Source organism: Mytilus galloprovincialis, chromosome 8 (genome assembly GCF_965363235.1).
Source record: "Mytilus galloprovincialis chromosome 8, xbMytGall1.hap1.1, whole genome shotgun sequence".
In the NCBI taxonomy this organism is placed as follows: domain Eukaryota; kingdom Metazoa; phylum Mollusca; class Bivalvia; order Mytilida; family Mytilidae; genus Mytilus; species Mytilus galloprovincialis.
This window is the reverse complement of record NC_134845.1, coordinates 25,934,849-25,958,030: the sequence shown is the minus strand read 5'-3', so window position 1 is coordinate 25,958,030 and position 23,182 is coordinate 25,934,849. Positions and strand designations below refer to the sequence as shown.

Sequence of the window (23,182 nt, the reverse complement as noted above, 5' to 3'; positions counted from 1 at the left end):
TTTTATTGCGTAATTAGGAAGATCTTGTTTTGTATCGCTGATGTATTAGTTTAACTTTTACAAGAGCATTGTCATGAATTGTTATATATATCATATGATAAATGGATAATGACACTAATTGTTTTGTTTAATTTGAACATTTAGACATTTTTAAAAGTACAACACATTACAAACGAATATATAAAATGTGAAAAAAATGTTTCAATTTATATCTAAAGACCTACAGACTCAGCAGGAGTCTATTTCGCTTTGATTTTCAATAGATACAACTGGAACAAGAATAAACAAGAATACAAATAATGAAACACTATCTACACGATTTAGTTTGGTTTTTTTTTTTTAACTCAATATACAATGTATGTTAATTTCTAAATGACCATCTGTCTTTGCTTTTCAGTTAATTATAGAAGTTTCCTCCTTAAGATCTGACACTTTTCTAACATACCGTTATTCATTCGTCAAACTCAGAAAACTTTGAGTCGATGGAATCTTCTTACTTTTTTATGCAATTACAAATTAAACACTCTTAACTATGTTACCATGTTTTTGAATAAGCTGGCTAAGCTTCATATGGATATTTTTGTTGTTTTTGTATATTTTTTTTACATTATCTTGTCCGTGTTACTACGCCATATGATATGTGTTACTTCTCATACTTTTCGTTTTGTCTCTTCTGAAATAATCAATTGATTCTTGCTACAGACATAATCACCTTTCAGTACTAATTTTTAATTAATCGTTAAAAAAATGATGACAACTGCATAAGGTTAAATAGATTCATTAAATAGAGACGCTGGAATAATAAAAATAATAAGTTTAACATCTTCAAAGAAATTCAAATTTCTTTTTTCAAAGGTTATAGTTATTTAGATATATTATAGATTTATTTTTTTTTTTTATTTTCAAAGCTTTATAATTGACCCTTTTCTTTTTAAAACAAACCCGTTAATCTACGCGACGTCTTTTGCTTTTTGTTCCGTTCATAGATCATGAACTTTTCTATTACTTTTTAAGCCACACACAAAGAGTCACTGAGTTTACTTGCGGTTATTTATTGACACTGTAATTGCTTTTATTATAAAATCCAGTCTTAATTTCATACATAATACTGTATAATACATTTATGACGATTTTGTCAAATTGATTTTTCAGTGATGTTATGTAATTCCATTGATTTTGATTTTAATTAAAGGTGTTTTCTAATGTTATAAAATGACAATTTAAACATCTGAACGACAAAGACAAATAATTCTAAGTGTATACATCGACCATGTTACTCATGTTAAACAACGACGATGAAAACCCTGACCATCTCTGGCCCGGAAATAAACAATATACGACGCCCAAACAATCTATACTCCTACAGAAATTGTATTAAATTTAGCAGCGAATAAGGGCCCACAGTGGATATGTGTTAATAAATGAGTATAAAAAATGACCATTTGTGTAATCATTTAACAAGAATGACCATAAGTAATCTAAAAATAATTCTATAGTTCACCAAAAGGTACCTTTTACCTGATTGTCTTTTTGCCTGTTTAATTTAGCCATGGCGTTGTCAGTTTATTTTTGTCTGTTTGCCTGTTTTATTAAGCCATGGCGTTGTCAGTTTCTTTTTGTCTGTTTGCCTGTTTTTTTTAGCCATGGCGTGGTCAGTTTATTTTGGTCTGTTTGCCTGTTTTATTTAGCCATGGCGTTGTCAGTTTATTTTTGTCTGTTTGCCTGTTTTATTTAGCCATGACGTTGTCAGTTTATTTTTTGTCTGTTTGCCTGTTTTATTTAGCCATGGCGTTGTCAGTTTATTTTTGTCTGTTTCCCTTTTTTATTGGGCCATGGCGTTGTCAGCTTATTTTTTTCTGTTTGCCTGTTTTATTTAGCCATGGCGTTGTCAGTTTATTTTTGTCTGTTTCCCTTTTTTATTGGGCCATGGCGTTGTCAGTTTATTTTGGTCTGTTTGCCTGTTTTATTTAGCCATGGCGTTGTCAGTTTATTTTTGTCTGTTTCCCTTTTTTATTGGGCCATGGCGTTGTCAGTTTATTTTGGTCTGTTTGCCTGTTTTATTTAGCCATGGCGTTGTCAGTTTATTTTTGTCTGTTTGCCTGTTTTATTTTGCCATGACGTTGTCAGTTTATTTTTGTCTGTTTCCCTTTTTTATTGGGCCATGGCGTTGTCAGTTTATTTTTGTCTGTTTGCCTGTTTTATTTAGCCATGGCGTGGTCAGTTTATTTTTTTCTGTTTGCCTGTTTTATTTTGCCATGGCGTGGTCAGTTTATTTTTGTCTGTTTGCCTGTTTTATTTAGCCATGGCGTTGTCAGTTTATTTTTGTCTGTTTCCCTTTTTTATTTAGCCATGGCGTTGTCAGCTTATTTTTTCTGTTTGCCTGTTTTATTTAGCCATGGCGTTGTCAGTTTATTTTGTCTGTTTGCCTGTTTTATTAAGCCATGGCGTTGTCAGTTTTTTTTGGTCTGTTTGCCTGTTTTATTTAGCCATGGCGTTGTCAGTTTATTTTTGTCTGTTTGCCTGTTTTATTTAGCCATGACGTTGTCAGTTTATTTTTTGTCTGTTTGCCTGTTTTATTTAGCCATGGCGTTGTAAGTTTATTTTTGTCTGTTTCCCTTTTTTATTGGGCATGGCGTTGTCAGTTTATTTTTGTCTGTTTGCCTGTTTTATTTAGCCATGGCGTGGTCAGTTTATTTTTTTCTGTTTGCCTGTTTTATTAAGCCATGGCGTGGTCAGTTTATTTTTGTCTGTTTGCCTGCTTTATTTAGCCATGGCGTTGTCAGTTTATTTTGGTCTGTTTGCCTGTTTTATTTAGCCATGGCGTTGTCAGTTTATTTTTGTCTGTTTGTCTGTTTTATTTAGCCATGGCGTTGTCAGTTTATTTTTTATCTATGAGTTTGAATGTTCCTCTGTTATCTTTCGCCCCTCTTATTTAACAGTAGCGTCCCATGTGTGTTACCAAAGACATTATAGTGTATTATATTCTCTGGTGTTACTTCTAAAACTATTATCGAATAGTAAAATAAAAAATAATTTGACAAGACGCAGAAAACCAATGCAAAGAAACATGTCTTGTACAGCAGCATATACTTATATGTTCAGATTAGATTAAATTTCTGCACCAAACTTAAAGGAAAAGAGTCTGTAAGAAAGCTTATGACTCCCAGTACATCGTCCGATATATATTTTCACAATGTGATTGAAACAAAGGCATGAAAACGTCATGAAGGCAGTACCCCAACAACACAACCAAAAGTTATAATCGAAATATAGTCATTCAAAAGTCTATATCGACTTTGGAGCTACTAGTTTATGTATTGTTGCTAAATTATGTATTGTTATACAATGTTATATACGATCAAAACAGCTATTTTAACACAGCTTTTGTAAAAAAAATATCCTAATTGTTTTACCCAATAAATTCAAATTCATAAACATAAAAGAATGAAACATTGTTTTATCCCATTTGATCAGCAGTTTTGAAAAATGAATTGAAGATTCGATTCCAATACAGCAAGCATGAAATTCAATCGCCATCTAAAAGTAATATATAATAGACTTTTTTATAGTTTGGCATGTGATTTCATATTTGTTTAATGATCCAACTATATTCAAAGACTGATAAAAGGAAATGTGATTGTTTTATAGGAAATCAAATATTTTTATTGGCTTTCACATGCCTGTGTTGTTTAAATTTTAAATTATAATCAACAAATTGAATGTATTTATTTACATGAATAGTTAAATCATTGTAGTCAATTTTAACAAATTCTAAAATCGAATTTCCAGTATGCGGTGAAAAAATAACTCTTTACATAAAACTGCAAAATGGAAACTCTTAAAAATTCTAACGGCAAACCTTGAAATTTAGCTTAAAACTTTTTTTCATTCGACAAAAGGCCGATGATATTAGGTCCTCAATATTTAAGTTGTATGATAACATCAAAGTTCTGCTGATTTGAAATTCTGCACTGTTTTTAAACCCATTTCTATGGTTTTGACTATTTATTTTACATTAACCATACACTCTTGTCTTGTTCTTTTTAATTGAAAGTTTCATATACATTGTACCATTGCTTCGATACAAGCTTGGTTTACATAATATAAAAAAGAAGATGTGGTATGATTGCCAATGAGACAACTCTCCACATGAGATAATGTATTTTATTGCAAACTCAGTTTATCAGCCTTTTAATTGTATTAAAGTTAAAAATAGTTAGCCATTCTGTTAAGGACAAATAGTGTTAGATAAGTTGACTGTATACTGTCCTACATTTGAACTTAAAGTTATGCAGTTTATCAAATAAGGTTATTTAAAATTTCTTGCGTACTTCAATCAATAGTCCATTTACAAAATTTATATATTACATTTATATGTCATCAAATTTCGGTGAACTATAAAGATAATTTTTGCTTTATCCTTTTGTAGTCATTTCAAATTTGAATGATTCGATAGTCATAATGTATAAGAGTGTTGAATGTACCATTGTACTTAGTTATCTCTTTTTTCATATTTAAGCAGATGTTAAAGTGTAACAACAATAATATAATAATGCGTAAATAATGTTATTTAACAGGTGAAAAAGTCATAAAGTTTACAAGCAGTGTGAATTTGAAAAAAAATTAAAATCTTCAATTTGTTCATCTAATCGTGTTTGTCTTGCAACAGGTCACCGACCTTTAGCAGACTGCATGAGCGACACCTTTCCCAACACATAGGATATGTTCATGACATATTATGTCAGTTAATCTAAACGTCCTCAATCATACTAGATGGTGCAAAGTATATCTCGCGCAATAACACTTTAGAGGTTGTACCCAACACCAAGCTTTTTAAGCGTATAACTGCTAATCGGAAGGGGGCAGACTTATCAAAGTCTATGTCAAAATAACCACTTACATTTTATTGGACGAGGAAGAATTCAGGGAATATTTAATGGGACGAGGAAGAACTACGCCATCACGAGTTGGTTGACCGTTATGGAATTACCATTTCATAGATGATATCGGATATGTTCCTTATGTCGTAGCTACAGCACCCGTCCCTTTTCAAGAATGTGACCTACCGAATTGGACTATTTACCGGATTTGCAATTACATTAGTAACACGACGAGTGCACATGTGGAGCAGGTTCTGTTTACTCTTCCGGAGCACCCGAGATCACCCCCGGTTTTTGGTGGTGTTCGTGTTGCTTAAGTCTTTAGTATACTATGCTGTGTCTTGTGTACAATTATTTCGTCTGTTTGTCTTTTTATTTTTTGACCATGGCGTTGTCAGTTTATTTTCAATTTATGCATTTGACTGTCCTTCTGGTATCTTTCGTCCCGCTTTTATATCTATTTTTCTGCAATGGCATTGTCAGTATGTGCTCGACTTACTAGTTTGAATGTCTCTGTGGTATCTTTCGTTTATTATGTGAATACAATCTACTAGTACTGTGACCTTGCAACTTTCAAAATTATGTTTAATGAGGTAAAAGAAGTTTTAAAAAATTAGCCGCTCGAGATGAGCAGGAATAAAAGGTTTCCGTAGGACACCATATGGCCATATAGACGAAGAAGGTTAAGACACTTACATGTCTGTTAAAAATAGATAATAGTTATAAAAAGCACCAGGATTATAATTTTATACGACAGACGCGCGTTTCGTCTACAGAAGACTCATCAGTGACGCTCAGATTCAAATAATTAAAAAAACAAATAAATACAAAGTTGAAGAGCATTGAGGACCCAAACCATACCTTTCCATGGTCAATAATCTGCATGATCGTCATCAATATAACGATAAAATTAAATCATTTAATAATTGTAAAAAGCTATAAACAAAAGTTTGAAGTATTTTACATGCTAACAATTCTCAATTGATTAATTCAACATACCAATATATAACGTGACATTTATAAAGCATGTTGACGGGTCATTAATGATGAAAGTAATATTAAAATCAATTATAATTGAAATTTTATTCTTTACAAGAACGTAGTATCAAATTTTTTCTTTGAAAGGTTGAGCTTAATATAACACAACAATATTGTATTTCAATTAACACTACCATCTCCGTAAATGTTTTCAAATTTCAGTTCCTTAATGTACACTTGAGGCATTTTTATTGGTAAATGTTCAAATTCTGATGTATATATATAGGTTAAAGTATAAAATATTTCCCCTAGTATACAATGTTGAATGTTTGATTGTTTTAAGACTTATATAATATTTATATCTGTCACTAGACATTGATTAATCCCACTTGGTTAAGTCATATTGAGATATATTAATACAAACATTACATTTATCGCATACATGATAAAAAACTCTTTTTTCGGATGGAATATTGTTTTGATATTTCTCATTTTTAAAAAGTTAGTTTAACATTATATAGTAATATAAGATATGCATGTGACAGCTATTGAAATAAAATGGTAAAAAAGTGTTACCTATGGACCTGTGATATATGGATAGGTTAGTAAAGACGAATTATCAACAAATACACCATGCCTTTTTGTTTGTTTTCACATACGTTGTCAAAAAAATGGAATTTTATACGACTGTCATACAAGTGAGAGGTTTAGCTAGCTATACAATCAGGCTTAGCTACATTTTGTAGCTATAAAACCAGATTAAGCTAGCTATAAAACCAGGTTTTATCCAAAATTTTCTACATAAGAAAATATCTATAGTCAGGAGTATAGTAGTTATTATCATCCAGTTGATGTGTTTGATCTTTTGATTTGGGAATTTGGCTCAGGTATTTCCATTAATAATGTTCTTTGGAGTTCGGTATTTTCGTTATTTCACTTTTTACAGTAAGGGTCTTTGCGAGGAATGTTAATTGAGCGAGTGAAAATTCTTATATAGACTTGAATTCTTCTCACCTGCCTAAACATTATACATATGTTTCAGTACACAGAATATCAGTCGAGATACGACGGTGACGAAATATGAACGAAACTCATTTGATAAAAGTAAATACATAGACTCAACATCTGTTTGTTTCGAGCACCAATGAGTCGTGTGTAGTTATAACGCGACTGTCGTACCAAATTGTAAGTCTGCTATCTTTAGTGAGTTTAATTTTACCAACTAACACGTAGGATACTTCTATATGTTAAGGTTAAATATTATAAAACAATAATAAAAAAGGGGATAGGAAATGTGAAGGGAATTCAACTATTTAGAAAACCTTCGATAAACTTTAGATTGAAGAAGTTAATATACTTTTCGCGGTCTTAAATAGTAATTACATTTATATTTTTTTATTTTCAGTATGCTGCAACTGTATGATATCCCTGACAGCAACGCCATTGATTAACGTATTTACCTCACATCCGGGCTATGATGGGCATGTGCGTTATCCTGACGGGTATGCAATAAACATATATATTAAAGTTTAGTACTTTTAATTTGCAAAGGAGAAGGTTCACGAAAGGGTTTAAATTAGCCCTAAATGCTTGATGTTTTTTTTATAAATCGAGCCAAAAAATAAATAACTTCACATAGAAATACCTGTGATAATACTGTTAAGACCAAAATATATTTTTTCGAAACCTTCCTTTAAAATGTACGAAGCTCTGAAATAAACATTATCTATACTATTAAACGAGAAGACCTCATTTTGTGTGTTGCTTCTCTTCCTTCCACGTTAAATTAATCATCATGCCTCTGTGTTCTATGGGTAACATGCATAGTCACATTTGTCATCCATTCTTATGATTATTTAGATTGAGTTATTTTTGGAGAAAAAACGACAAAAAAGGAGTCCGGATGTTGATTCCGTCATCAGACTGACTTTTAGTCAAAGACAAGACTTCCGTTTTGAAACATGCACAAGTACAACCAATCGTATAATAGAAAACAAAAATGAAAAATAAATAAGCCAATCAGAGCGTTCTCCATATCATGATGTTTAGATCGCAAGAATTCACAACTATTATACCTCCTTAGAGAGGACAATTATTTTTCGCGTTTATCTACATGTAAACTACGATTATACTACTTTAATATATAGAGACTGTCTGTATTCTGTATACTGTTTTCTTTGAAATGATTACTACCAGTTGCATATATATATTAGAATAAGTAAAACATGTGAAAACAAGAATGTGTCCATAGTACACGGATGCCACATCGGCACTCGGGTTGATTGGACTTCAACTTCATCAAAAACTACCTTGACCAAAAACTTTAACCTGAAGCGGGACAAACGGGCGGACGAACGAACGAACGAACGCACGGGTGCACAGACTAGAAAACATAATGCCCATAAACGGGGCATAAAAAATTATTGTTGAAAGTGAAAGTAGTGATTTTGCAAAAATGAAAGTAGGGTGCAGATTAGAGGGATCAGACCCTTTTTCAGAACGTCGGGATCTGGAGTTTTAAAGCTCGGGATTGGGGCTAGGGGATTGATCCTTATGGGATCCGGAAATATATTTTTCGATTTCGGGATTTCGGGATATGAATTTCTTTAAATTCTGCATCTCGGGATTTCATGTTTTAAGCCCGGGATTTCGGGATCAGGACCCCTTCGAAAACCCCATTGAGTTAGCCTTAGTCATTTTATTCATTCATACAAGATTCATATTCAACCATGGCATGTTAATAAGGCTTTCAAAAGAAAATTACACTGATGGATTGTCCTAGAAGCATATTTTATTAGACTAATAATGGTCTATATATAAGCAGTTACATTCACTTCATGTTTGAAGCGGTGCAAATTTTTAATTTAATTTGACTTTTACCAAAAGATGCATTGTAGCAAAGGAGAAGAATAATTACATTTGATCTGAGGCCAGAAACACGAAAATAATTGACTATAACAGTAAGGAAAGAAATATCGAACTTTTGAAAAAGGGAGAGGGCTTTTGATACCTTTTATGAAATTTCCATCTTTTTCAAAAAATCATCCTACAACAGTTCACAACCTGTTATTAAATATATGCCAGCGATTTCGCGGGTGTGTTCTAGTATTTATTTAAAGGTAAATTTTGGTAAAAAAATAATACATATTAAGTTTGATCGTTTTGGCATAATTAACCTTGGTAGCCATCAACGATCTAAACAACTTTTAATTATAATGATGAATTTAGTTGGAAGCCAAGATTTTCCTAAAACTTTTAGGTATGAAAATTTCACTAAATCGTCATATTTTGACATATTTGAAAATATTAATATGTACGTTTATGAAAAGAACAGATTTATTTAGCATTAAGGCTTTTGAAATAGACCCATTCACGAACCAAATGGTGACCGTTTTGGTATTTTAAGATAAAGTTGATATTTTAGGCCAGTTTGTGCCATAGGTGAATTCGCATATCAAAACTTCAATTTGCGTTTCCTACATGTACTTGTGTAAAACAGATCATATGCAATTAATTGCAATTTTTGTTTGCAGGAACTATACTCAGGACTGGTATTTAACAACGAACTGGATCAATCACACCATAAAAATACACTTTGCTACTTGTTTCATAGAAAATTCTAAAGGAGTATGTTTGTTTGATTACCTTTACGTGTATGATGGTAAATATCTGTTACAGTATATGTACTTAGATTGTGTTGAAATTTTGTCACACAGTAAACTTCCTTTTTTTATTCAAAATGAATGGTACTATTGCTATAAATCAAAATGACAGCATTTTTTAATTTCTTTATCTGTTAGATAATTTATAAAGCAATACAAAAGGCAAACATCCGGATCCATGCACTCGATTTTAAGATAAATACATGCGTTTGACAATGAGGAAGTTTGAAGGGAATATGTATCTCTTGATTTGTCATTTAATATGTATGGGTAAATACTCCCATTTTTTTAACTGTAATTAAGGGGGGTATAAAATGCTACAGTGACGGTAAACAAAGATAGCTTTGAAAAGGAACAAAATGTAGTGGCTATTGATTTAGTTTTTACCGACAAGGGTCAGAATTTGGTGTGTTGTTCCTTTCAGTGATCTAGTATACATTATTGTTTACGGACCTGGTACAGGTAAAGTCCTATCCAACAAAAATTTCAAAAACAATTAAAGAAATAGGTTGGACTAATACAGATATGTTATATAAGTTTACATCTTTATAGAAAGGAACGCATCTAGAGAAAACAGTTTGCATGAATAGAACATTCACTAGGGAATTTTACGCTGCATTGAAGACCTATTGGTGACCTTCTGCTGTTGTCTGTTATATGGTCGGGTTGTTGTCTCTTTGAAACATTCCCCATTTCCATTCTCAATGTTACTTAATTTGAGTATTAGTATTTCAAGGCTGTTTATATAGGTAAAATAGTATTGTAAATTGTAACATGTCTTTTTCAGGGGCGAACTCCAGCAGTCCAGAATTGCTGAAAACATGTTGTGGAAAAGCACACAGTGCAACTTTAGAAAGTTCGACTGGAGAGATGTATATCTTCTTTGAGACAGATAATACGGTCGGAGATACAGGTTTTGAGATCGAATACTGGTCTAACGGTATAACAACTACAACTACGACAACAACGGTAGCTCCTACTACAGGTAAGTTTGTGGAATATGATGCATTATCTATACTTATAAGCATGGTAAATATATACAACATGTGATCGGGATTTTTACATAAATTTCAAAGTAAGCATGTGATCTTTTATATCTTTATGCATGATTTTTAACATATTGTTGTTCGGTTTTATTTTACATATACATTGTACTTATATTATATATTAACCTTAATAGATTAACTTTATTTAAGTTCAGTGGTGATATTAATAAATGCATGTGCCACAAATTGTGAAAAATCCAATTCTCTAAATGGATGTTGGAAAACCTCTTTTTAATAATTAAAGGTATTTGTACACCCATATTGGATGGGTACTTTTTCGTTTAATATATTAAACATTTATTAGTATATCATGAATGCAATGAAAAATAACATGATTATAAACCATGTAATTGACAAAACATAACGTTATTTTGGATGCCACTGGGACCTGGAGAAATTGCATAATTTTATAGTCTTAGGTCTATGGGAGACAACTCCTGATAGATTTTTATTAAAAATATATATATATTGTTTTCTTCAATTTTTTTCTAATATACTGATATTTTCTAAGAGTTTCTATGAATTCGTTCTCAACAAAGGAAGTGCAATAACTTAGATAAGTTTGAAGTAATAAACAAATCTTCAGATGTTATATATATATATATTAAATTAAATTTACATCTGAATTTTCAAGCGAGAAAATTGCTTTTCTCGACACCACCATATTTGTAAAAAACGGGGTCATGACAACTGATCTCCACACAAAGAAAACTGATACACACCAGTTCCTTTCTCCAAAAAGTTGTCATCCGAAACACTGCTCCAGGAGTATACCTTACAGTCAAGCCATCAGACTAAAGCGAATTTGCTCCTCGGAATCCAAATTTAACTATCGTTTCGGACAACTAAAAACACAGCTGAAATCAAGAGGATATAAAACCAAAAACATCACAGACGCTTTTGATAAAGCCCAAGAAAAAGATCGAGCTAGCCTCATGGAATACAAAGATAAGACGACCCGTGAAAAGAAATATTTCCATCACCTCCTGTTATTGTCTATCGCAGACCCAAAAATCTCAAAGACATACTTGTGACATCAAAAGTAAAGAAACAAGAAACTTCTAAATTTGGGTGTTACAAACAATGCGGTAGAAGCAATTGTAAGTGCTGTAAAGCCGCCAACACTGACCACTCTTTCAGCAGCACAGTAACAAAGCAGCGATACAACATCTATGTTACATCTAATAGTAGTGGGGGAAGTGGGCATTCTGGCGACCTTTTGCTAATGCAAACCCTATGGGAGTGAGGTTAACCTCCCAGAGTTAACCTCCCTAATAAATGACGTCAATTTAAGTATTACGACATTAATTAATTAAATTAATTACTTTAGATAAGGTCATTATTTATTGTAATTAATTACGTTTGTTTTTAATTACGGATAAGTATATATATATATATATTTTCTTTATAGTTGATGAAAATTCCCAACCTATAAATAGATACACAGGAAAAACCCATCTACGTGTGTATTTACAGATCATTATGGTATTATATGGCTCTGGTATTATTTATTCACCTACGGCTATTTATCTCTGATTATTAAATCAATATTGAATGCGTGTTTAAACTTGTCCAGTATTGTACGTAGTGACCTGTAACATGTTGATACGTGTCAATAAATCCGCCATATTGAATTAGTGTACAAAATGTCTTGTTGTCTTTTAAAATCATTAAATCGTTCTTATTAGTGGCACTACTTAGTATACAATATCTTAATAATTATGAGGATTTTTTTTTTTTAAAGTATTCATAATATAATTGCTAAATCAATGAAGGCGTGCGTTAACTTGTCTGTGTCATTATCAAGTTTAGACTTGTCAATAATCGGATTTAAATTTATAGTCGCCATGCTGAAAATATTATAAACATTGTCGCGTTATATGCAGTCTTTTGAAATAAGTAAATCATAATATTAATTGAATTGAATAGTATTATTCTTACAAAGATGACATTTATCCAGTAGTTCATTTAATTATGTTCGGCGATACAAACTGTTATATAAATACGTCTTTTGTTTTAAATCCAACTATCATTCCTCCGTTATAATCATATAATATATTGTATAAATGGAAAACTAATTTTATTATTTCCTCGATCATATTCACTTTTAAACTGAAATCCCTTTACTATAAAATGCCAAACTGATACACAAAACATTTCAACACTTTCTGTTGACCTCGATAACCTGATGTGATTAAGTACATGGGTGAATGACCATTAATGTAAACATGTCAAGTAATTCTTATCAAATAATCATTATTTCTGCTTTTTATTAGTCTGTACTTAAACTATATTCATTTTTGATAAACTTATTCATTAATAAATACTTTTATTTTAAATTATTTTTTATTACACATGTTACATCAGGAGCAGACTTCAGAAAATATAAATTTGCCTTGATAGCAAAGAAAAATACGTCTGATCGCTCCAACAGGTAAATTAGACTGAACTGATTATCGATCGAAAAAATTTGCAGGATTTGAAATTAACCAATCAGATTACGTAAATTACGGAATTTCCACAATTTATAAAATTTTTGCTATATAAACGCCGTGAATTGCGGGGATAGCACAGTCTTATCGATGACACTCTAAAGGTGAAATCAAGTTTACATTAGCAGTATCTTAAGGATTTAAAGGTTTGGTATGGCTAATAATTTGTCTATTTTAAACAATTTTTAACGTTTGATAGTAAAGGATTACATGATATAAATTAAAGTTTTCTTGATAATTTTGTTTTTTAAATTTCAAACTTATTTTACGAATAACAAATAAATGGACTAGACATATGCTACTATCAAAATAATGGGGGAAAAGGGGGGTGTTGTATTTTAATTTAGAGTTCTCGAAAGTTTGAAGTAGACTCCTGCATTGGTATGGTGTACTGACTTAGGGCAGTGTCATTTAGCTAACAATGGAGAGGAAGTGTCATGTGGCATGCCCCGCTATAGTCAGGAAGACCTCTCCGACCAAAACCTTTGCAGTCTTGCTTAACTGCGAGAGCAGCTCTGTTTCCAGTGATGGAAATGTTGACGGGCGGTGACTACTTTGGCGAGAGCCTTAGTCAAACATTCTTGAATATCAATCAGATCGTTATTCATATCAGTATCAAGACTGGGAACCCATACGGTCGGTAGACTGAGGAGTCGTTTTTCCGACCCGTGGGCGAGTACCAGTGGCGATAGGCTCCTTTGATATGAATAATAACTGGTTGACCCTATCATATTATAAAGAATAATAAAAATAAAAATAAAAATGCCTAAACAATATTGAGCACACTTTCACTTTTCAGGTCAAAAAGATGGAACCAGCATCGAAAAAAATAAAGATGGCAAAATCTCCAATAAAATGTGGTATATGTGGAAAATCTTTTTCACAAAAGCAAGGTTTATCTCGCCATAAAAGGACTGCTCACTCGAAAGAGAAACTTGAATGCAGATCATGTAGTATATCGTTTAATAGACGAGACAACTATTTACGTCACATGAAGAGACACGAATTCCAACAAATTGGAGGTGGTAGTACAGAAGCTAATACAGATAAGGAAAACGAGTCGGAACCTTGTAATTTCAAAGCTCTTAATGGGACCGTAGAAACACATATCTTCGAAGCAAAAGGATTGAATAAATTTGATCCGATGACATTTTTGAAGAGTCAGTATGACGATGTAAAAGAAATCATCAAATTTAAAATTAAAGAAAGGGGTGGTATAAAATGGTACTTATCAATGAAAGTGAAAATGAGCCGACGAAAAGGAGACGACGTAGAAACTGCAGAACCTCATTTTCGGGGGAGATGCCAGACCAGTTTAAAATTGGAGGATATCGATGCCGGATTAAAGGAATCTATCAAAAAGATGTATACATCTTTCATTGAATATCAGCGACAAGGAAGTAATTGGACAGTGGATAAAGTGATGAATTTGACCATACATATGGCACGCTACAGACCCTTAAAAGGCTCAAGTTATATTCCACTTCCAATCAAACTCAGATCTAAACATGCCATAGTCAATGTGAAAAACAAAGATAGCAAATGTTTTATGTGGTCGATTTTGGCAGCAATTTACCCAGCGAAACGTGACGGAGAGCGAGTTTGGAAATACAAAGAACACACTTCAAGCTTAAACTTTGATACCATCATGTTTCCTGTGAAATTAGCCGACATACCCAAGTTCGAAAAGCAGAACACAATATCTCTTAACGTGTTTGGATTCAACAAAGGCGAGATATTCCCGATACACATCTCGAAACATCAGTATGCACAACATGTTAATCTACTCATGATATCGGACAACAAGAAGTCACATTTCTGCTGGATAAAAGATCTTAATCGGTTGTTAGGTGACCAGCACACACATCACGGACGACATTTTTACTGCCCATACTGCTTGCACGGATTTACCAAAGAAAGAATATTAAGCAACCACTTACCATACTGCCAAACCCACGGACCACAGAAAATTGAACTCCCAACAGAAGAAAACAAGTGGTTACATTACAAAGATATTCGGAAACAACTTAAAGTACCATACATTATTTATGCAGATTTTGAATGTCTTCAAGAACCAATCATAGATAGCAACGAGTGTGATCAAAAAACGAAAAAGACTACGAAACATGTACCATGTGGCTTTGCATACAAAGTGGTAGGTCTTACACCTGAAACATCAAATGAACCAGTAGTTTATCGGGGTTCTGATGCTGCTGATAAATTTGTGGAGTGTATGGTACAAGAACAAGATAATATAGAACAGAAATTCAAGCATTGCGAACCAATGATCATGACTGGGAGTGATTGGCAATCCTTTAAGAAGGCAACCATTTGTCACATATGTAAAAAAGAACTAGCGGACAGTAGAGTACGAGATCATTGTCACGTGACCGGAAAATTTAGAGGAGCGGCTCATAATGACTGTAATATCAATTATAAGTTTACAGGTCGAATTCCAGTTGTTTTTCATAACCTTAGAGGATACGATAGTCATTTAATCATGCAAGCTATTGGAAAAGTTGAAGGGAAAAAGCTGAATTGTATCGCTAATAATATGGAAAAGTACATTTCCTTTTCATTAGGATGTATGGATTTTATAGACTCGCTACAGTTTATGTCTTCCTCATTACAAAAGCTCGTGGAAAACCTGGCAAAAGAAGGTTCGAGTAAATTTAGACATATGACAAGCCACTTTGGAGAAGAACAGATAAGTCTACTTCTACGAAAACAAGTATACCCATACGAATATTTTGTTTCCGAGGCAAAGTTTGTGGAAACTCAACTACCACCGATTGAAAATTTTTATAGTACACTATCGGGAGAAGGTATAACCACACTGGACTATGCGCATGCACAACAGGTATGGCAATTGTTCAACATACAGAATCTCGGACAGTACCACGATCTATACGTTCTATCAGATGTCCTTGCATTATCCGACGTTTTTGAAAATTTCAGGGAGATCTGTCTCAACTACTATGGACTGGATGCTGCACATTTCTATACCTCGCCCGGTTTAGCCTGGCAAGCTGCCTTGAAAATGACAGGTGTGAATTTAGAATTACTCACTGACGTAGATATGCATTTGTTTATAGAGAAAGGTTTAAGAGGGGGAATATCAACGATATCCCAGCGTCATGCTAAAGCTAACAATAAAGATGTTCCAAATTACAACGAAAATGAACCAAATAGCCATGTGATGTACTTAGATGCCAACAACTTATACGGATGGGCCATGTCTCAGGCTCTTCCTGTTAAAGACTTCAAATGGCTAGACGATTGTGAAATTGAAAACCTTCGTATAAATAACATTGCAGATGAGAATGAAAATGGTTATATACTAGAAGTTGACCTAGACTATCCAATGGAACTGCACGATGACCACAGCGAATATCCACTCGCTCCCGAAAAGTTGAAGGTTACGGATGAAATGTTATCGCCCTATGCGAAAAAGCTATTGGAAGATTTAGATTTAAAAGGAACGTCGACAGAAAAATTGATACCGAATTTATATCCAAAGGAAAAATACGTGGTACATTATAGAAATTTGAAACTCTACTTATCTCTTGGAATGAGACTTACCAAGATTCATAGGGTACTCGCGTTTGAACAACGACCCTGGCTAAAAAAATATATCGATTTTAACACAGAGAAAAGAAAACTTGCAAAGAATGAGTTTGAGAAGGACTTTTTTAAACTCATGAATAATGCAGTCTTTGGAAAGACAATGGAAAATTTAAGGAAAAGAACAGATATAAAGCTTTTGAGTGATCAGTCTAAAGCAAGAAAACTTATCAGCAAACCAACTTTCCATGCCTTCAAAATATTCAACGAAAACTTGGTGGCAGTTCACATGCTGAAACAACGGTTATACTTGAACAGACCCATTTACGTTGGCTTCGCTATACTCGATTTGTCAAAGACGCTAATGTATGACTTTCATTATAACTATATGAAGAACAAATATGGACCCAAGGCAAAACTTTTATTTACCGACACAGACTCATTATGCTACACCGTTAGCACTAATGATATATATCAGGATATGATGGAGGACAATCACTTGTTCGATACATCAGAATATGACCCAAATCATCCACTACATAGCACATTGAATAAGAAGGTGTTAGGAAAGATGAAGGATGAAACACATGGTATTCCCATACAGGAATTTGTCGGTCTCAAGTCTAAGATGTACTCATTGATATACGAGGAGAATAAACAGCTCTGCGAGAAGAAGACAGCAAAAGGCATAAAGAAGAGTGTGATCAAACATGATACAAGACATGAACATTATAAACAATGTCTGTTCAATAAAGAAATCCACATGTCTACCATGACACAGATCCGTTCATATGACCACAAGTTATATAATATATCCATCAACAAACTGGGCTTATCCCCTTATGATGACAAAAGATACTTACTAGATGATGGGATACAAAGTTTAGCCTATGGACATTGGAGAATATAATTAGGATGAAGGTCAATATTCTAATCACTTTGTTTCTATCATTTGACGGTAGAGGACGTGTTTTAAGAGCTCTCTAAGATGTCAGATACCTGTCCGGATTGTGGCACGGAATTTTCGAGAAAAGATGCTATGTTGAGACATTATAGGAAAAAACACAAAACAAATCAACCATATCCACCGAGCAGTCATGCGTATCCACCACCGCCACCACCACCACCACCACCACTTCCACCACCACCACCGCCGCCACCGCCGCCACCGCCGCCACCACCGCCACCACCACCACCGCCACCACCACCACCACCACCACCGCCGCCGCCACCACCACCACCACCGCCAAAGAATGTGATACTACATCATCCGTTCACTATGACGCTGGCTGGACCTACTGGTTCAGGTAAGACGTTTTGGATGAAAACATTATTGGAGAGAGCGCGGAGTATGATTACACCATCACCAGAGAGGATAATATGGTGTTATAAACGATGGCAGCCATTATTTAGTGAAATGCAACAGACCATTAAAAACATTTTGTTTGTTCAAGGTTTACCTGAAAATTTGAATGATGACTCATTCATAGACTCTAGATTTCCAAGTTTAATCATCCTAGACGATTTAATGAGAGACGTCACTAATAGTAAGGATGTGTGTGAACTCTTTGTGGAGGGTAGCCATCACAGGAACCTAAGTGTAGCTTGTATACTTCAAAATGCGTTCTCGAAGGGAAAGGAGAGTAGAACCATGAGCATCAATAGCCAGTATATAGTCCTATTCAAAAACCCACGTGATCAAGTTGGGCCAGCCATATTTGCTAGACAGATGTATCCTAATAATCCGAAGAAATTCATGAATAAGTACAAAGAAGGGACACAACGACCATATGGGAGTCTTTTCATTGATCTGAAACAGAATACACCGGAAGACGACAGACTAAAACTCAATATATTTGAAAGCAAGAACATGGTTGGTGGGGGTGTTTCTAAAGAGTATATTAGTAGAAAAGAACTAGAACCACTTCAGTTTGAAGAATCATTTCAAAGTGATCAGACGTATTTACCAGACGAGAAAGAAATCATGCCTTCATGTGATGATTGCGGTGTAGTCTTTGAAAGCGTTCCTGATTTAGCTAGACATATGAATAAGTGGTGCCCGGAAAATAATGATTTAAAAAGAAAAAGGGAAATTTGGGATGAAGACATACCCTCAAAGAAGCCTCGTGTAAACGAAATTGATATAGAAGGTGGAGAAGATATGGTTTTTATAAAATTAGCTGAACTTGCCAGAGAGGCAAATGCAGATATATGGGAAGAAAAAGTTGATAAATACATCGATGGTGACATGAACGAAGACCACGCCAGGAGTAAGGCTAATAGCAAGCTAAAAGCCGAGGATATGGATCAGTTGATATCCAGATATAGTAGTTTAATTGAGTATTTACTACAGTTACAAAATGGTAAACTACATGGTAAAGTCATGAATAAGATCACAGAGCTAGTTAACGATGACATGGATTACGAGAAAGCCATCAAACTAGCTATCAGGAAATATAAACCTCAGTTTGAAATTTATCTAGATGAAGTTATTGACGACGAGACTAACAATAGTTATGAAAGTGAAGATAATAACGATGATGATGATGACGAGGAAGAAGAAGGAGAGGAGGATGAAGATGATGAAATATGAACTGTACTAGTCACATATCGAATTAAGCAATACTATGTGAAATGGTTACATTGGTCAAACAAATTCAACTCTTGGATTCAAGCTCGCGATATTTGAGAGAGTTAACTATCCCGGAAAGACTAACTTCAAGTCTCGACAGTTTACACCCCTGCACGAAAGATAGCATACTGTTGGCCCTTTCGTGAGGTTAGAGATACTGTTGAGTGATAGACGACTCCCTATTTCTTTTATGTATAAATTAGTTAAAGTGATTTTGTTATATTGTAAAGGCACCATGTGGATTGTTCTCCGACCCATGTTTGTCTGAATTGACGGAGATATTAAATATTGTACATACTAATATTGTTATTATTATTACTAGTGTGGGTACCAAGAAGCCGAAACTATAAAAAAAAAAAAAAAAAAAAAAAAAAAAAAAGGATACAATCATACAAAAGCAGATTCAGAGTGGTTTATTCCTTGCTCAAATTGACATTAGCAAAACTTCGAATCGATACATATACAAACACACACACACACAACTACACACACATACCTGAAAAATGATAAGCATCTACATACGTTATTCAATGAAAACAATTAATTAATGTCAGAATACCTAAAAATGACGTCACTTATTAGGGAGGTTAACTCTGGGAGGTTAACCTCACTCCCATAGGGTTTGCATTAGCAAAAGGTCGCCAGAATGCCCACTTCCCCCACTACTTCTAATTGCAAAACGGAAAATAGTATTTATATTCTTACTTGTGGAACTTGCAAGCTGCAGTATGTTGGTGAAACAGAAACTACATTCAACACCAGACTTAACAATCACCGGTCGTTCTATACAAAAGGAGACACCTCTTAAGAACAGGACATACTTTTGATAATATCACCTTTCAAATAATTGAGGTAAATCAAAATTGGGACTCCGAAAGGAGAAAACAGAGAGAAAGGTTCTGGATGCATCAGCTACGTACTCTTGAACCTGATGGACTTAATGAGAGGGATGAAAAACAGTTCTACCCAAAACCAAAGGAATAAATCATGAATTTCATTCTATTTAACTAAAACAACTATTTGTTTAGATTTAAAAATTGTTATATACAATAAACGGCAAAAATATGTTGTATATACCCCATCAATCAATATATTAAACTTTTACACAAAAACGTCAAGCTACAAAGATATTTTTTGTCATGCATCCGATTTCACCTAGATAGATGCACACGCCCGATGAAGCTAATTTGTTTAGCGAAATATTGCGTGAATAATATATTAAATATAACAACTAATTTTATAACACTCATTAGTGTGTTAAAGTTACATTCTTAGACACTTATATAATTTAATTTAGTAACTGCATCAGTTTATTTACAAACTGATCCACACCTAGATAGATTGAATGTTGATTGTTGCTATTTTTAGACACTATATATGTATATACATGCATATACAATGTGTTATATATTGTTATAAGTGTTATTCAAAGAGAGACAACTTCACATATCTTAAACGTTACTAACAGATTCGTGAACTACCAAAAAATTGCAAAATACTACAATTGTAGAAAATAAATGTTTGTCGAGTAATAAATATTAATTTCTTAATCTTAAGCGTTTTTATCATAAAATAAATCAATGATTTATAATCAAACGTGTGGATAAATAAAGGCAACAGTAGTATAACGCTGTTAGTATAAATAATATACTAGTGCATTTTTATATCATGTCAAGACAGCATTAGTGCATGAATGTTGCAAGTACCAATTAGGAATTAGGACACTAAAAATATCTAAATTCTACACGATTTACACTATGTTAGTAGACTTATTTAGATTGGTTTTGTTCGAAATATGTGTATATAAGTATTTATGCATTTACCTACTAGAAATTAACACAGACACTACAACAATGCAGATTAGCACCGCAGGTAAAACAACAACAATGCAGATTAGCACCGCAGGTAAAACAACAACAATGCAGATTAGCAGCGCAGGTAAAACTACAAACAGCGCAAGCAGCAGCGCGACATCTGATAAATCTGGTTCATCTGGTATGTCAAAATAAAATGTTGTATTTGCTGATGCTTTTGCCCGTTTGTAATGTAGTGCAATGCTAGTTTTATTTGTAAGCTTGATCATCAACAAATAGTGAATAGAACACAACTTCGTTATTCCATTATCATTTATTTAATAACCCTGTGAACTATCGAAATATTCGATGTTCAAATTCAACAAATCAAAATAGACTAGCCAAAAAAAGAAACGATACCCAATTTTTTTACATAATAATTTTTATTTACAAAAATATATGTATTGGGACTAGCTGTATATTCGGAAAGGGTCATACGTGTGAAGGTTACTGCAGTTTGGTTTCTGTTTTACCGGAAAATAACGTCATTTTAGCGTATTTTTGAATTTTGAGCGGAACCATATTAAGGCCGTCCGAACACGGGTTTTACATTCAATGAGGGTGATTAAATATCCGGGCAATACAGGTAAACAAAAGGTGATTGAAGGTGACATCCAAAAAAGCCGGTTTCATATACATCGTCTACGCCAAAATGAGCGTTATAGAGCAGTGAGAATGGTACAAACAGGTATGCGCAATATTGACTACTTTGGTGTTTCAAAATTGACAAAAACAAGATTAATGAGTCGGTTAAGACAGACTGGGTCCTCTAATGACAGACAATTAGTGGAAGTCTAAGAGAAACTACGTTACGCCAAGATCGTCGAATACGATTCACTCATCTCATGAATCGTTTTTTCCAGCTACAATTACCGCAGGACAAACACCTGAGAGGCATTATCCAATGATATCCGCCCAAACTGTACTTATAGGCTGAAAGAGGCTGGTTTGCGTTCACGACGTCCAGTAATAGGAGCCATTCTAAAACAGCGCCATCGAACTGCACGCCTACGTTTGGCACATGCACGTTTATTTTGGAACCGTGTTAGGTGGCAAAACGTCATTTTTAGTGATGAGTCCAGATTTTGCTTACGTAGAAGTGATGGGAGAATGAGAGTGTACATACGCCAAAATGAACGTTATGCAGACGCTTTGGTTGTGGGGGTTTGATGGTTTGGGCAGGAATCAGGCATTGTGGACGCACTGACTTAAAGTTCATAAACAGAAGACTCACTGGATTTCGTTATCGTGACGAAATTCTTTTTTCAAATTGTACAACCATGCATCGCAATGCATGGAAATCGGCATATTTTCCAACAGGACAATGATAGGTGTCACGTGGCACGTGTATGCACACAATATATTGGGCAGAATAACATTGACATTCTTCCATGGCCAGTTTTGTCGCCAGATCTATCACCCATTGAACATTTATGGTATGAATTGACAAACGTGTACGCAGACGTCATCAGCCACCAGAGTCAGTCAACAAGCCACGAGCCGCCTTGATGGAAAAGTGGAATAATATTCTACAAGTATTTATTCAGCGTTTAATTGGATCAATGCGTCAGAGATTGACTGTTGTTATCAACGCAAGTGGTGGCCATACGCGATATTAACTTTTCAACTTTTGGATTTGACAACGACACCTTCAAACAGTCCGTGCAATAAGGAAAATGAATTGTTATCTGTTATCTTTGTTAATTTTGTATATTTTTATGTTATTGTTCCATGAAATACAAAACTCAAATAACATTGCTGAAAAATAAAATGAAAATTTTTGATAAAATCTGGGTATCGTTTCTTTCTGTGGCTTGCATATTTTTTACTGTAAAACACTAAACTAAATGAGTAAAATGAAAATGGATGGGCATCCCTTTTCCACCCACATTAAGATAAAAAGGAAGTTACATGTATATTAAATATGTGCATTAATATTGTATGTGTTTGATGATATATTTAATTATATATTAACTTAATTTCTAGATAGATTTTTTTTATTATTTGTAAATATAATGATTGTTTCATAGACACATTTCATACCATAAACATATATAATTAACACTTTTGAAATT

General features: G+C 33.7%; 1 protein-coding gene across 2 annotated transcripts in view; it reads left to right on the top strand.

The window, feature by feature from the left end:
• Positions 1-23,182, top strand: part of LOC143085417 (uncharacterized) — a 54,685-nt gene that overhangs the window by 20,096 nt on the left and 11,407 nt on the right. Inside the window, exons 2-6 of one of the 2 annotated variants that reach the window (XM_076261748.1) lie at positions 7,264-7,360; positions 9,392-9,519; positions 10,308-10,505; positions 21,085-21,126; positions 21,160-21,249. In XM_076261748.1, coding sequence (XP_076117863.1) covers positions 7,264-7,360; positions 9,392-9,519; positions 10,308-10,505; positions 21,085-21,126; positions 21,160-21,249 — 555 coding nt within the window. Of the gene's footprint in view, positions 1-7,263; positions 7,361-9,391; positions 9,520-10,307; positions 10,506-21,084; positions 21,250-23,182 lie in introns of both variants that reach the window. The other variant, XM_076261747.1, reaches the window with a different exon arrangement.